We start from the raw sequence: 16,903 nt of genomic DNA, 5'->3' as shown, positions 1-16,903 counted from the left end.
AGCAGGAAGAGATTTCATATAGGGAATCAGGAACTTAGAAAATTATTAGAAGGGCTGGAAGGGCAGAATTTAGGCTGCAGTTCCAGGCATGACTCCCTGAACTGGATAAGATGAATGGGCATGGTTTTTCATTGAGGAGTAATTTACATACAATTCACTTTTTAATGTGAATAATAAGTTTTGACAAATATAAATAGTTGCATAACCAGCCATTATTTTCAAGGTATAAAACAGTTCCTTCATTCCCAAAACTTCCAGCATGCCCCTGCCTCCTACCTCCTAGCCCCTGACAGCCACTAATCTGTTTCTGTTTAAGTAGTATTTTCTAGAATGTCATATAAATTGAATCAGATAGTGCATGATCTGTTGTGTCTGACTTTTTCCACTTAGCTTAATGCCTTCAAAATTCATTCATGTTGTTGCAGTTATTAGCAGTTCAACAGTTTTTATTACTAGGTAGTATTTCATTCTGTGAATATACCATAATTTGTTTACCCATTCACCAGTCGATGGACATCTGAATTGCTAACAGTTTTTGATGATTATGAATAAAGCTGCTGTGAGCCTTCATGTGGAGTTCTTTGTGTGGACGTATGTCTTCACTTCTCTTGGGTAAATGTCTGGCGGGGCGGGGGGGTATTGTTTCGTCATATGGTAAGAATTGTCAAACTGTTGCTCAGAGCAGCTGCACCATTTTGCGTTTCCATCAGCAGTGTAAGAGAGCTTCAGTTGCTCCACATCAACTCTTGGTACTACCAGGCTTGTGAGTAGCGTCTTAGCCTAGGTTCCCTGATACCCACATCATTATCCCTCCCAGATTTGTTACTGTACAGCCAGCCCCATGCCTGTTTCCCTCCGGTAGAACAATGATATGCATATATTTGGATCTACTAATCGGTGATGCCCAGGATGAAGACAACCTGCAGTGTTGAGCTGAACATGCTGATAGATACAGAGAGATCACTCATCATGGTCTTGACGTGACACTCACTAGATTTTAAATAACATACAAAAACAGTGTTTTATGGTTCTCTCTCAGGCTTTTTGATCATTCCATGGAAGGATTTAAAAATTGGGAGTTCATGACCATTCATTGCTGGGGAGAACGAGCTGCTGGTGACTGGATCCTGGAAGTTTATGACACTCCCTCTCAGCTGAGGAACTTCAAGACTCCAGGTAGGAACTCCCTTTCTATAATTTGATTTATTGCACAGAAAAATGATGGAGTATGTTCTGGCCAAGGAATGTGTTTCACATTCATATATCAATTTTATCCTTTATCATATGATCCTGTGCTTTGAGTTGTCTTCCTGTACTCCAATTCTCAAGATCGCCATTAGAAAAGTAGTAATTTAAGGATACGAATTCAAGAATAAGTATTTAGATATGAGTACAAGATGAAACATGACAGCTATTCATTGATATTTCAGAATATATGGTCCATATCTCTAACCAGCTTCCCTTACTTTCTTTGTCAATAAACAAGCCAGCCTTGTCCACCTACAATGGGTAAATTGCATGGTCATAAGAGGAGACAAGTTCCCTTGACTATCTTTTTTCTGCATTTACTTTAAATTTAATTTTCAGTGCAGACAAGACATTGAGCCTGGCCTATGCCAGCTAAACTGGTTACCACTAAAGAGAATGCATGATAGCATTCTGCCCTTTGTGAGCCCAGGAGCTAAGTAAAGAGAAAACTGTCCTGATACGTAAAACATGGAAATGAATGATGTTAATAGAGTTCTTTTCAGGTGGTCTGACTCTGTTGCCGCACATGGCCTATTTCCCTCTTCTTGCTAACGTATGAACCTTGTTTGTAACATAAAATAAGGAAAAGTACAAATGCAGCATGAGATGGGAGATGGAACAGTATTTTTGCAGCAGCCTGTGTTGCCTGTGATGGAGCCCTAAGTAGTACTTGGCGCGGTAACAAGTGATCTGTTTGATAACTACCCCAGCCTCCCACCCAGCTGTGGACCCATCTTCCATCGTCTAATAAGTTTATGCTTCTCAATGCTCTGTCCAGTCCATCTGCAGAAGAACCGGGCTTGAGGGCAGTTTTAGGACTGACATCTAATTCTAAGTCCTCTCCTCATCACAGAATAATTTAACCCAACATTCTGTCATTAACTGTAAGGGTGTGATTCATTCGGATACCGTGGGTTGCATCGGGCCAAAGAAGCAAACAGCAGAACGCAGGCGTGAACCGTACATTTGCCGCTCTTTTGCCCACCAGTCAGGGAAAGTTACTCATTCTGAGAGATCCATTTTCTGCACACAGTTTAGCCATCTCTTTTCCCTTATTCCATGATGTGGTTCATCTGTGTTGCCACAGTGGTCCCATAGTCAGGGAAATCAAAACCAGCATGGTGTCAAGGTCCCAATGAATCAGGATAAAAGTTTTGTGAAAGAGTATCTGGGTCCAACTCACTTCCAGCATGCACCATGGATGTAATGGTTGCCAAGGTTTTATTCAGAAATCAGATATTTGTCAATAAGGCAGAGTTGATAGAAAACATTCAAATAAACTAGACCCTGGTTTCTAGACAACCTTCACTTGTTCCTAATCTAGTTAGTTCCCAGGACCTTCCTCTCTCCTTCCCTCTTCTTTTCAGGCCAGGCTTACTGCTCATGCTGTGGAGATGTGCTGTGTCATGGCGCTCAGGGGCAATGGCAGGCATGGTGACTGGACTGGGCTGCCCTGACCAAAGGGCAGCTCCCAGGAGATCCATCAGCACGTGTCACTACAGGGCTGTTATATCTCAAGAGATCCCAGAGAAATAAACACTGTCCAAACGTGGCAGTTGTGTACCAACAGGGGTGCAGCCTAGGGTACAGACATAAGGGGTGCATTATCTATTGATAATTTAAGACAGTTATAAAAGTGACTCTTTGATAAAATGCTCCTCCCCACAAGCATAGACTGCCCCTAGGGGCATACTAATGGTAGACCTGGGGTGGTGTGCAAGCATGAGAGGCCAACATAAATCTCTCTGCCCTCAAGGAGTTCAGAGTCTATCCAGAGTTTACTGTGATTATCTGTGTTAAAAGCTCTCTGCAGTATTCCAGATCATGTAGAGTTGTCCATTTCGTATCACTGGCTTCTCCTTATACTGTTTAAATGTTTGCGTTTAACCCCAGTCACCTCCAGTCATCTTAGAGATGTTCTTTTGTGTCAGAATAGAGATACCCTAATGCTATACAGCCTGGGGTCAGGAGGCTTTATTAGAAACACATGGTCTCCGGGTATCCGTTCTTCAACCAACCTTTCAGTTCGGAATTAGACACAACTTTGAAAAGGGACTTTTACTTTTCTCTGTGTGGTTGTGTGTTTCTGTCATTGTTCCTATGGTGTACAGTCCTCTAATTAAATGAGGGGTTTCTTTAGTAAGCTACTCGAAATTCAGTTGGAGACATAGAATCTTCTAGCCCAATTAAATGGTAGAATCATTCCCAAGTATGGAGGTTCCTGGCTCTAAACTGAGTTTATATTTGTATATTATTTCTTCCCATTTGCTTATTATTAAAACACATACTAAGGATTTTTGGAGGCATTTTTGTTGTTTTTGTTTCATTGCATATTAAATCTATCTTGGGTTTTCTATCTTGGGCAGATTGCATCTAAGTGTTAGCAAGTAGAATGGATTTTTTCTCATTCTGCATTTACACTGCTATTTTTCACAAGATGTTGCAGGATCTATCGCAAAGTCTGCTATAGAATTTAGCAAATGGAAAAGTGATAGGGGAGGGAAAAAGTGACGGCCCAAATATGGCAGCGTTTGATGTGAATTGTGGCAGAGATCCTAAGGAAATAAAATTACATAATAAGTGAAAAATAAAGAGAGAAACTGCCCAGCGGGCTTATGATGTACTTCAGAAATGGCACCAAGGGAAATAATCAGTTATGAGTCAACACTCTTTAAACATTTACAAGGGTAAACTTTTAGATAAAATCATCTTAAGTTAAATGGACCAGGTTTTAGAGTAACTGACATAGTGTCCTTGTATTATGTGTTCCATGTGTGCACTTGAGAGATGCCATATGGAAAATAGGTTCTCTTTTGCATTGCTACCTAACGGCAGTCAGATTGGTCATTAATTTCAGGTAGTCATTCATTTCTTGACACTACTTGAAATTTTGAGACTGAACAACACCCTAATTATGAATAGGATAGCCATTAACAAGTGAGTCCAAAGAAAACCTGGCAGAGGTCAAACCAAATATAAACCAGTGTGCTGGCCCAATGCAGATGTCAGAAAACAATGAATGTGGCCCAGAATATGTTCATTTTTAAACTTCAAGTTCCTAAACTCCTAGAAATGGCAAGGAAGGCAGAATTATATAATAGTTTAAGAATGCAAGATTTGGATACATAATTTTTTTTAATTGAAGGATAATTGAAATATTAGTTTCAGGTGTACAACTGTATGATTTGATATTTGTATGTATTGTGAAATGATCACCACAGTAAGTCTAGTTAACATCCATCACCTCACATAGTTACAAAATTTTTTTTCTTGTGATGAGAATTTTTAAGATACACTGTTTTAACAACTTTGAAATATACAGTACACTACTATTAACTATACTCACCATGCTGTACATTACATCCTCAGGACTTATATGTTTTTTAACTGGAACTTTGTATCTTTTGACCCCCTTCACCTATTTCACCCACCCCTACCTACCCCCTGCCTTTGGCAACCACCAGTCTGTTCTGTGTATCTATGATTTCTGTCTTTTACTTTTTATATTTTATTTTTTTAAGACTTCACATGTAAGTGAGATCATACAGTATTTGTCTTTTTCTGTCTGACTTCAACTTAGGAAGGTCCATCCATGTTTTCACACAAGGCAAGATTCCCTTTTTGTGGCCCAGTAATATTGTACGTGTGTGTGTGTGTGTGTGTGTGTGTGTGTGTGTGTACACATGTATATACACATATATTTTCTTTACCCATTCATCCGTCAGTCGACATTTGGGTTGCTTCCTTGTTTTGGCTATTGTAAATAATGCTGCAGTGAACATGTGGGTACATGTAACTTTAAGAGTTAGTGTTTTTGTTTTGTTTTTCAGATAGATACCCAGAAGTAGAATTGCTGGATCATATGGTAGTTCTATTTTTAATTTTTTGAGGAACCTCCCTACTGTTTTCTATAGTGGCTGCACCAATTTACATTCCCCCCAACAGTGCACAAGGGTTCCCTTTTCTCCACATCCTCACCAATATTTGTTTTTTCGATAATAGTCATTCTAACAGGTGTAAGGTAATAGCTCATTGTGGTTTTGATTTGCATTTCCCTGATGATTAGTGATGCTGAGTGCCTTTTCATGTTGGCCATCTGTATGTATTCATTTGAAAAATGTTTATTTAGATCCTCTGCCCATGTTTTAATCAGATTATTTTTCTGCTATTGAGTTGTATGAGATCTTTACATATTTTGGATATTAACCCCTTACCAGATATATGATTTGCAAATAGTTTCCATAGGTTACCTTTTCATTTAGTTGATGGTTTCCTTTGCTGTGCAGAAGCTCTATAGTTTGATGTAGTCCCACTTATTTATTTTTGCATTTGTTCCCTTTGCTTTTGTTGTCAAATACAAAAAATCATTCCCAAGATCAGTGTCAAGGAGTTTACCACCTAGGTTTTCTTCTAGAGGTTTTATGGTTTCGGGTCTTACATTCAAATCTTTAAGCCATTATGAGTTAGTTTTTTTGTGTATGGTGTTAGATAGTGGTCCAGTTTTTCTAACACCATTTATTGAAGACTGCCTTTTCCCCATTGTATATTCTTGGCTCCTTTGTCATAAATCAATTGACTCTATATGTGTGGGTTTATTTCTGGGTTTGCTATTCTGTTTCATTTATTTATGTGTCTGTTTTTATGTCAATACCATACTGTTTCGATTATTATAGCTTTGTAGTATAGTTTGAAATCATAGCACGTGATACCTCCAGATTTGTTCTTCTTCCTCAAGATTGCTTTGGCTATTTGGGGTGTTTTGTGGGTCCATAAAAATTTTAGGCTTGTTTGTTCTATTTCTGTGAAAAATGCCTTTGGAATTTTCCTAGGGATTACATTGAATCTGTAGATTGCTTTGGGTAGTATGGACATCTTTACAATATTCTTTTAATTTATGAGCATGGAATATCTTTCCATTTATTTGTGTCTTCAATTTATTTCATCAATTTCTTATAGTTTTCAGTGCACAGATCTCTCACTTTCTTGGTTAAATTTATTCCTAAGTATTTTATTCTTTTGATGCAGTTGTAAATAGGATTGCTTTCTTAATTTCTCTGATAGTTCATCATTAGTGTAAAGAAATGCAACAGATTTTTGTATACTGATTTTGTATCTTGAAACTTTTCTGAATTTGTTGCTTAGTTCTAAGTTTTTTGGTGGAGTCTATATATAATAGTAACAGTTTTACCTCTTCCTTTCCAACTTGGATGCCTTTTCTTTTTCCTGCCTACATCCTTGTTCCTGATTTGTTATGTTGATATATGTTCCCTCTATAACCACTTTGTTGAGAGTCTTTATCATAAATGGACATTGGATTTTGTCAATGCTTTTTTGCATCTATTGAGATAATTGTGTGAGTTTTATCCTTCATTTTGTTACTGTGTCAAATCATATTGATTTACATATGTTGAAACATCCTTTCATCCCTGGAATAAATCCCATTTGATCATGATGTGTGATCCTTTTAATGTATTGTTGTATTCAGTTTGTTAACATTTTGTCGAGGATTTTTGCATCTATGTTTATCAGGGATTTTCTTTTCTTGTGGAAACCTTGTCTGGTTTTGATATCAGGGTAATACTGGCCTCATAAAATGAGTTTGGAAGTATTCCTTCCTATTCTATTTTTTGGAAGAGCTTGAGAAGGATTGGTATTAATTCTTCTTTAACTGTTTGGTAGAATTCACCAGTGAAGGTGTCTAATCCTGGACATTCCTTTGTTGGGAAGTTTTTGATTATTGATCCTTATAGTAATTGGTCTGTTCAGATCTTCAATTTCTTCATGATTCAGTCTTGGTAGAGTGTATGCTTCTAGGAATTTATCCATTTCTTATAGGTCCTCCAATTTGTTGGGTATAATTGCTGATAGTAGCCTTTTATGATCCTTTGTAATTCTATGGTATCAGTTAAAATGTCTCCTCTTTCATTTCTGATTTTGAGTCCTCTCTCTTCTTCTTGGTGAGGCTACCTAAAGGTTTGTCAATTTTGTTCAGAGTCCTAGGGGATCCATGAGCCTAAGCCACACTGGCCACCAGAGCCAGCAACCTAGAGGTATCCCCTAGGTGCCAGCTGAGAGTACAAGTTCCTTTCTTGTTCATACCAGCAAGCTGGAGCAGGCCAAGGGAGAACCAGATGGCTCCAGTGAGCCTCCATGTTTGGACAGTATTCAGTAGGCCCTTTTCTATGTGTTAAATTAGATGCCTGACCCTCGGCCAGTGCTTTAAGATAAGCAAATAAGCCTTTTTCATGGAAAGTCTGGGTGCTTTTCAGTCGACTGCCTCTGCACGGCACCCTGGAGTGAGAGTCCACGCAGGTGAGCTCTTTAAGAACTGCTCAGTTCACTACAGTCTTATGGGTCTTGTGGACCCAAGGCCCTTTGGGTTTCAAAGCTACATGGTTTGGGGGCTCATCTCTCAGGTGTAGGTCTTAAAAGTTTTGGTACCCAATGTGGTGCTCAAACCTTTCACTCCTCGGGGAGAAGCTGGGGGTTTTTGAGTCCCCTCTCGATTGTGGGTTGTAGCACTGGGGGGTGGGGTTTATGGTAAGATGCATCTAAGCCTCTCCTACCCGTTTTGATCTGGGGTTTTCTTGTTTGCCTGATGCGTAGGAGCCACTCAGTTAGTTTGGGGGTTTTTTTCCAGAGGAAATTGTTCCATATGTGGCTACAGATTCAGCAAGTTTATGGAAAGCAGTGAATTCAGGATCTTCCTATATTACCATCTTAAATCAGAACCCCCAGATAGATTTTGGTATCAGTCTGTCCTCCTACTGCCCTTGGGAAAGTTACCAACCTCTGTGCCTCAGTTTCCTCATCTACATATTGGGAATACAAGTACCTATTTCCCAGTTGTTGAGACCACTGAATGGAATAAAACTTATTTAGTGTATAGTAAGCACTTATAGAAAATAAGCATCAATTTGATGGTGATTATAGTTGCTGATAGATGAATTAGCAGACACCTGAAATTCATCCCTCTCTGGGCTGTGACAGAGCCCAACCCTAACCTTGCCTGGATTCCCTGTATTAGGCCAAGGTGAGGAGGAGATCTAAGGTGGGGGGAGGGATATCCTACCTTCCTGCCAGCATATTTCCACGTTTTTAATGGTTTTGTCTTAATAACTTTTATTTAAGATTCATATAAAAAAAGAACCAAATTAAGCTTAATGGCCAGGAGACAGTTGTTTTCTGTTTGTTTACTTTTTGCATTAAAGACTTTAGTTTTATAAAGCTAAGAAATAAATTTATAAATAAGGATTAACTAAAGCAAATGTTCCTTGAAAGCCTACATCCAAAGGAGGTAAAACACTTCCCTCACATCTCCAAGCACCCTTGACCAGAAAATGCTCTATGACAGCACTGCCTAGGAGAACATTCTGCCAGTGGTAGAAATGTTTCCTGTATCTGTGCTGTTCATCGTAGCGGCCACTAGCCACATATGGCTACTGAGTACTTGAAATGTGGTCTAACTGAGGAACTGAAGTTTTAAATTTTAGTTAATTTAAACGGAAACATCCAAATGGATCTAGTGGCTATCATTGGCCAGCACGTGTCTACAGGATAATGTAGTGATGTATTCTTAACATTTCAGGTGGAACAAAGTAGTTGTTTTCATCTTTTTTTGATAAACAAGTCAGATAATGCCAACAGTTTTTTTTAATTTATGTAAGACCTTTATACCTAGAAAAAGAAGGCCTTCTGCAAAATCCTGGGATTCTCTTAAATATCCATAATTTGAAACTCAGCCCTTGATCCAGAAATCTGAGATGTGTTTGTTTCTCACACACACACAAAATGCTGATTCAATTAAGGTGTATCCTACGTTTGGTGCTCAGTAAATACGTGGTATGTTAATTATTAAATAGTTAACTCTGCAAGCGTTGGAAAATGCGTTTCTAGCCCTGTATCTGATGCAGTGATTCATATGAATCTGTTTCCCACAATTCTCCTACTCTTGCTTTTTCCTCAGTGAGAAGGAATTAAAGAAATTATAAAGCTGAAGAGGGAATGTTTGGTCATGATATGCTTTCATTGTTTCCCAAGGTAAATTGAAAGAATGGTCTTTGGTCCTCTATGGCACCTCTGTGCAGCCATACTCACCCACCAATGAGTTTCCTAAAGTGGAACGTGTCCGGTATAGCCGCGTTGAAGACCCCACTGATGACTATGGGACAGAGGATTATGCAGGTGAGCTGGCTTCCAATGGGGAGGCAGGCTAAGGAAAGAAAACTCATGCATCATTCCCCCAAAGAGATAAACCTCAACTCATATTCTGAGAGATTTTATTCCATCTTCCTTTCTATCCCTTAGATATTGGTATGTGTACATTCAAGTATTCAAATATTCATGTTTTTTTCTTCAAAGCTAAAATCACACTGTATATAGAACATTCATATTCTTTTTTTTCCATTAAAGGTATCATTAAGAGCATATTTCCCTGTTGTCAAGTATCCTTAGAACACATATTTAAAAGGCAGCATAATAGTCCATCCTGTTGTAATATATTTAATCCATAACCTGGGATGTGTAGTTTGCTTAGAGTTTTATACTATTTTAAATAAGGTTTCAATGAATACCATTATCAGTTTTTGACTATATCTTTGACTATGTCTTTAAAATAGAGTTCTAAGAATTACTGCATCAAAGGGAATCATCAGTTTTAGGGCTTGGATATGATTTGTCTTGTTGCTTTCCAGACAAGATATACCAGTCTGCACTGGGACCACTGTGTGAGTGTTTACTACACTCATTCCTGCCAGCATTGAGTGGAAAGGAAAAAGTAAAAAAGAAAGAAAAGAACATGTTTAAATTTTTATAGCTTTGATTGCTAGTAAATCTAAACATTTTTTCCTTTGTGTTCTCTGAATGAAATATGTCTTTTACTCACTTTTCTATTCAAAGTGGTAGCAATTTTCTTATTTATAAAAACTCTTTGTATGTTATTGACTCTCTCATTGTCTCATATTCGCTGAAAACATTTTCTCTGTTATCACTTGCTTCCGAAACGTACTTTTTGTTTTGTGTTGTTTTGAGAGAAAAAGAAAATTGGAGAGCAGAGTTTATCGTTTCAGATAACATTTGTAATTTCTTTTTTACAGAATGTTTCTTCTTTAAAATCAGCTAAATATTCACATGGATTATTTTTTTGTAATCTTTGATTTTTAATATATATTGTGAAGTGAAGTTCTATCTTTATTTTCCAAACAGACTAACATCAATAGCTGAGTTGCCATCCTTTCTTTTATTAGTTTAGGATGTTTCCTTTATAACAGTATGGTAAGTTCTTATACCAGGTCTCTTCTGGTACCATCTTTTCCGATTTACCAATCTAATAATTCTTGATCCAGTAGCACCCACACTGTATTTTAATATCTGTTGAACGTCTACTTGTTGTTCTCATAGCAATTCTTAAATCCCCCTTTAAAAATCTCATTGAAATTTAGTTTGAATTTACATGCAATCTCATGGGAAGAACTGTTTTTACAATATAGAGTCTTTCCATCCAAAACATAGACCGTATCCCATTTTACTGAAATCTTTTAATTTTATGTAGTGTTATTCCTGTTAGTGTTATTTCTAAGTATTTTAGGTCTTATTGCTACTGTAGTGGAAAATATTCCATATTTTCTAACTATTATATGCTGGTATCAGGGATATCTGTTGGCTATTGTGTGTTTATCTTACATCTGGCCATTTTGCTTAACTTTATTAATTTGTATGTTTTAGAGTTGATTTTCTGGGGCAGTTAGGTACTGTAGCCATATCATCTGCAAATTATTTTTTCTCTTTCCCAGTGTATTTCTGATTCCTGTCTTGTTGCATTGGCTACCACTTCCAGCAGCATTCAGTTCTTCTGGGATATCATATATAACACTTAATGAACAAAGCTTCTCCCAATGGAGAACTGTTCGTAAATAGCAGTTTAACATACCTTTAGACAGGAACTTTTTTTTTTTCTTACAGCTCAGCTCTCTAAGATTCTTTTTCATTAATCACTTTAACAGAGTATTTTAAATAAATATGCATTTGGTTCCTTTTATTCTAAATAGGTGGTATCCCTGTGTCAATAATAAGTTTGGAGAATTCAGACCAATTGAGCTAACCAGAACTAGATTGTGTTCAGTTTTTGTCTTATTTTGCTTTGAGCTTATAACATTACTACTGATGTTATAACCAGCAAACCATTTTGTCTTCTCTGATAGGAGAAAGTATATCTAAAAACATAAATGGAGTATAATAGTAATATATTACTATGTGCCTTATGGTATGTTTCCAATTCAAATTTTGGTAATGTTAAAATTCTGAACAGTTATATATCTTTGTGGTTTTTCTCACTACATCTCCAAAATGTCCACATTGGTGCTTCTGAGAGAACAAAGACAATTATTTCATTATTACCCAGAAACCTAAAATGCTAAATTGCATCTGGGACAGTTTAAGATTATGAAAGAAACAGCACAGCATGTGAACTTGCCATACACAGCTCTTTGGCACATATCAAGAATAAGTGGTTTGGGTGGTTTTAATTGTAGAAATCATCCAGTGAAAATTTAGGGCCACCCATGATTCCTTTTCTTTGGAGCTGTGATTTTCACCTTCATTAAGAAGTCAGCCTCTCTAGAAGCACAGATGGCATTATCATAACCAGATCTCTGTACTGTTTCATTGAATTCCAGGGACTGTGGGACCCACAGCCGGGTGCACTTCAACTCTTACACAGCAGAGACACTCTCTCCTCATGTACCATAGCAGTCAGCTAAAATGTTCCAAGTTGCACTAGCTGTGGAATTTAAAGATCAGTTTTAAGGCTTTTGGGAAAATAATAGAGATAAACAGTGCTGTCAAATGACTCATGATTAATCAGAAATATACTTCAAGTCTGCAGCATTTTGAAATAACTCATTTCCATTCAGATCCAAAGGTCATGATTTACTACCCGTAAGTAGGAGACCTGGACTAAGAATGAGAAGCAGGACCTCTGTTGATCCCAGCTCTCCTAGCCATATGATACTGGACAAGCCACTGTAACTCTTGGAAAATCGTTTTTATCTGTCAAATGACGGTGTTTGACTACTAGATTTTTCTCTAAGTCATTCCTCCCCACTTCTACCATTTTACGTTTCAATTCAGTAACTGTAGAACATAGTCCTACAATGACTAAAGGAGACCAAGTTTCAACAAAAGTAAGTCCTTTTTATTAAAAATAAGTATGGCTTAAGACATTTGGCTCAAGACATTTCTAGTACCCTTGACTTACTTTTTGTGCATTTCATGCACCATGTTTATTGCTAGTTAAAATCATATGAGTTTTCAATGGGAAAGAGCTTCAAGATTATATGAGACCAAATCTCTCAAAATATGGAAAACAAGAAAAAAGGGAGTTAGTCAAACAAGCAAAATATCTATAACTAGCCCATGTCATTAGAAAACTTTTCATCAATCACAAAGTAGCTCCATCTTTCTGGCATTTTTTTTTTTCCTGCCTGTGCAAAGAATACACAGCAAGAGAGAGATTAGGAACCTTCATCCCAGGTTTGGAATTCTTTAAGCTTGCTTGCATCTTTAAAATGTGTGTGTAGTTTTCTTTTGTTGAGCCGCCCATTGGCCTATGGGTAGGATGCAATTTTAAATCTATTATCTGTACCTGAAGTACCTGCTTTGTAATCCAAAATGAGATGCGGATAAAATTGTGCCAGATGCCATAATGACGTTTCTTGCTGGCTCCAGCATCTCAGAGGTACTCAGTGGCTTTAACGACCTTGGATGAGAGAGACAATCTGGTCAGGGCATTGAATAACAACCCGTTTTTCCTTTCTGTCAACAGCTTAAATTCTCATTTTTCTATCCGACATTTTTATCATTATGCATATTTAATTGCAATCAGTTTTCTTCTAGTTGCTGCAATGGCATTGTTCTTTTGAGTTCTGAATTATTGTCTTCTCCCACAAGGCAACCATATGTGTGCTTTGAAGACCAGGCCCTGACTAGGATTTACATGCTTGATACTTAGGTAATTCAGGTTTTCCCCAAAAAAGTCAAGAGTTCACTCTGGGCTTACAGCCACATTGAACATTACTCCACCTCACTGCATTAGAAACTCTTAAAGAAAACTCTCACTGCCTAAGGGAGAAAAATACCTATTTATAATTCAAGGTAAAGCTTACCTGCTTTAAAATCATTTTTTCCAAGTGTTGTTCTGATTTCTTTTGGCAGGTCCCTGTGACCCTGAGTGCAGTGAGGTAGGCTGTGATGGGCCAGGACCGGACCACTGCAATGACTGTTTGCACTACTACTATAAGCTGAAAAACAACACCAGGTAAGAGAGAAGCCACATCAGACCCCCTGAAGCACGCCCCCTGGTGTTCCTGGGAGCTCCCACAGGGTCACCACAGGCAGTGTGTTCCATGTTCTCCCACCAGGACCAAAGCCCAGAAGAGACGCTGCTGCCCCCGCCGCCCCCCCCCCGACCCCATCCCATCATTCAGAACGGTGAAACTGACACTGAATTACAGAACATCAAATGGACCTGTAGGCTAGGAAACTGCAAACGCCTTTCCTCACATTTCAAAGGATGATGGGGAGGGACTAGCTATGCACATGCCTGGTCTTCCCCTCTAGACCTTTCTATCCTGTTGATGTTTGATGCCACAGCTGCATTTGCCCTTCAGGAAAATGCCAGTACACAAGCCAAATGGATGCTTGCCCGAATTCCCCAAAGTGTAAGCCCTTCATGTGGCAAAGCTGCTGGTCCCTGCACGTTCTCACTACTCCACTCGGGGCACTGAGGCGGGCCTGCTTGGACCCTGTGCTTCTGAGCCCCTGGCTTCTGACTCAAGCAGATATGTACCCACAGGGAGGGCCAGGGAACAGTGACTGCCCATCAGAGGCTGTGCTCTTCCAGGCGTGTCTCTCACACCCCTACCACCTCCCCCTCCTCTTTCAGGAGGAAACTCACAGGGAGCCAACTTGCAGTGCAGCCATACTCCAGCCACCCAGGCGTGGTCCTGTCCTCTCACATCCATGCTGGAATTTCAATTCCTTAAAGCGAATATAAAATTAAATTTTTTAAATGTCTAAAAAAAATTTTTTTTAATTAAAAAGAATAAATTCCTTAAAGGGAAAGCCCCTTGGCTACCTCAGCCCCTCTCATTAGCTCCTAGACTTAGCAAATGCCTGATGTTTAATTGGTACTCAGTAAGTACTTGTTAAATGAATACATAAAGCCCAGACCTTCAGTTATGGGCAAGCAAGGTAGTCATTTTTTTATCATAAACAACATAAATTTAAATTTTTTTTTTTTTTTTTTTTTTGGCCACACTGCACAGCTTGCAGGATCTCAGTTCCCCAACCAGGGACTGAACCCAGGCCACAGCAGTGAAAGCCTGGAATCCTAACCACTAGGGAACTCCCTAAATATATTTATATTAATTTAGACAGTAGCATACAACCACCATCACCCTCACCACCCATACACACAGGATTCATATGACAAACACAACAATAGAAGTAACCCCTTATTAGGGCCTTTTTGCATAAAATCATGGTTTGCACATGTTTTCCCTTCAACCCAACAGCACAACCTTCTTGTCGAGACTCAGTTTCTAACCATCATCCCCTTTAAAGAGCTAGACCCGAACTGGAAGATGGTTTGGACCAAGACATGCCTTACTTGGCGGACTTGGTATTATGTAACTTCAGGGCTACGTCAGCACCCTACATAGGAGAAGGCTTTAACCAACAGAATTTGGCCCTTTGGATGTGGTGTTACCATCATGGTTAAAAAGGATTTTGAGAGTGAGGACAGCTATGTGCTCAGCACCTCACTCACTCAGGACTGAATCTCTGGTGACACTGCCCTTCTTTCTTATCATTCCACAACGCAGGATCTGTGTCTCCAGCTGCCCCTCTGGCCACTACCACGCTGACAAGAAGCGATGCAGAAAGTGTGCCCCCAACTGCGAGTCCTGCTTTGGGAGCCACGGGGACCAGTGCCTGTCCTGTAAATATGGATACTTCCTGAATGAGGACACGAACAGTTGTGTCACTCACTGCCCTGATGGATCGTATCAGGACACCAGTGAGTCGATTCCAAAATTTGGTTTTTAGAGAGGAAATGTAAGGTTTTCACTTGATTGATCTTGGGAGGGATAGTCCTCCTCCATGAAATCTGGGCCTTAACATCAAACAGGATCTAGGCAGTTTCTAAGAGAACACTTTACAATTGTTTTGTGAAAATGAATTTGTAGAAAAATTTTGCAAAAAAATAATTTATGTAAAAATGCCTATAACTAACTGAATCTGGGGATGAGCCCGAGGACCCCTTGAAGCAGTGACTTGCTAGGAGGACCCACAAGACTCAGTATATCATTGTACTCGTGAACTCACAATTATGACTTATTACAGTAAAAGGATAACAGAGTAAAATCAGCAAAGGGAAAAAGGCACATGGGACAAAGTCTGGAGGAAACCAGGTGCAAGTTTTCAAGAGTTTTCATCCAATGGAGTGACACAGGATACGTTTCATTCCCCCAGCAACAATTTGTGACAACATGTATGAAATGTCTCCATCTACCAGGGAACCTCCCTGGAGTCTCAGGACCCGGGGTTGTTATTGGGGTCTGGTTATGAAGGCACCCTGTACCTGGCACATACCAAAATTCCAGACTCCTAGAAGGAAAGCTGGTATTCAACGCAAACCATATTGTTTGTACAAACTGTTTAGGCTCCATGAGCCACTCTTATCAGGGTGGTGGGAAACTTCATAAAATCCAACTTCCCAGATGTCAGCCATGGGCCAACCTTATAAGGATAGCAGCCAGGCCTGCTCTTTTCTGCGCACTACGCAAAGGAAGCAGGCCCCTATGTGATATCGACAAGGTTAAAAATGAGACTTTCATGTAAATAGAGAATGGAAATATGTCAGTGACTTACCTAACCCATTAATGAGGAAACCTACAAGGTGATAAGTGGGTTTAAAGACTATCAGGTATCTTAGTCCACCAGGAAAGGCAAAATGAGTTAGAGACAGAACTGAATAATATCCTGCATGGCAATACAGTTAGAATTTGGGGGGGTTATTTTTTCAAATGGACAGAAATCATTTGGAACTTTATCAAACAGAAATCTGTAAATTAGCATGTGGCTTCACAGAATGTGGGCTCCAATCAAATGTCATTAGTGAACAAAGGTACATTGCCTGGAGAATGCCATAATCCTTGGGTACACCTCTTTTTGACAGTGTTCTGGTATGGCCCTGACAAGGGCTGCAGGTATCTTTTGCTGTATTTCTGAGCTCTGGATAATTTGAACAAGAGATTTAAAAAAAAAAAAACAAACAGGAAAGAATTTTGAAGTGGATACTTTTGCTACTTAACAAGTCAAATTCACTCTTCATTCAAAAGCAGGCTTTTCTCTATGAGGGAGATGGGGCTCTTGGCTTACCCTTTAGAGCAATGGGGATGGGTTCCCCAGTAGTTTTTATTTTCCCCAAAATTTGGAACATAAGCTGCAATGTGACGAAGAAAGGGAAAAATGAGAATGGGGAGGGGACATAAGGGATCAGAAATAAGTAGTATTCCTTAAAGAAAAAATTCAAAATTCAATCAGGAAGGCTGAGCCCTGGAAAAGATGCCAGGAGAGGTCACAAGCCACCACCACC

At 39.0% G+C, this 16,903-nt stretch overlaps 1 protein-coding gene across 2 annotated transcripts in view; it reads left to right on the top strand.

The window, feature by feature from the left end:
- Positions 1–16,903, top strand: part of PCSK5 (proprotein convertase subtilisin/kexin type 5) — a gene marked incomplete at its 5' end in the record, with an annotated part of 316,630 nt that overhangs the window by 278,831 nt on the left and 20,896 nt on the right. For both annotated transcript variants that reach the window (XM_082655960.1, XM_082655961.1), the window contains 4 exons: positions 1,040–1,176; positions 9,289–9,432; positions 13,459–13,561; positions 15,129–15,322. In XM_082655960.1, the coding sequence (XP_082512086.1) occupies positions 1,040–1,176; positions 9,289–9,432; positions 13,459–13,561; positions 15,129–15,322 (578 nt within the window). The remainder of the gene's footprint in view (positions 1–1,039; positions 1,177–9,288; positions 9,433–13,458; positions 13,562–15,128; positions 15,323–16,903) is intronic.

This window comes from Grampus griseus (genome assembly GCF_964374135.1).
Source record: "Grampus griseus genome assembly, chromosome: 6".
Classification (NCBI taxonomy): domain Eukaryota; kingdom Metazoa; phylum Chordata; class Mammalia; order Artiodactyla; family Delphinidae; genus Grampus; species Grampus griseus.
The sequence above is the reverse complement of the archived record's forward strand: the minus strand, read 5'-3'. Positions and strand labels throughout refer to the sequence as shown.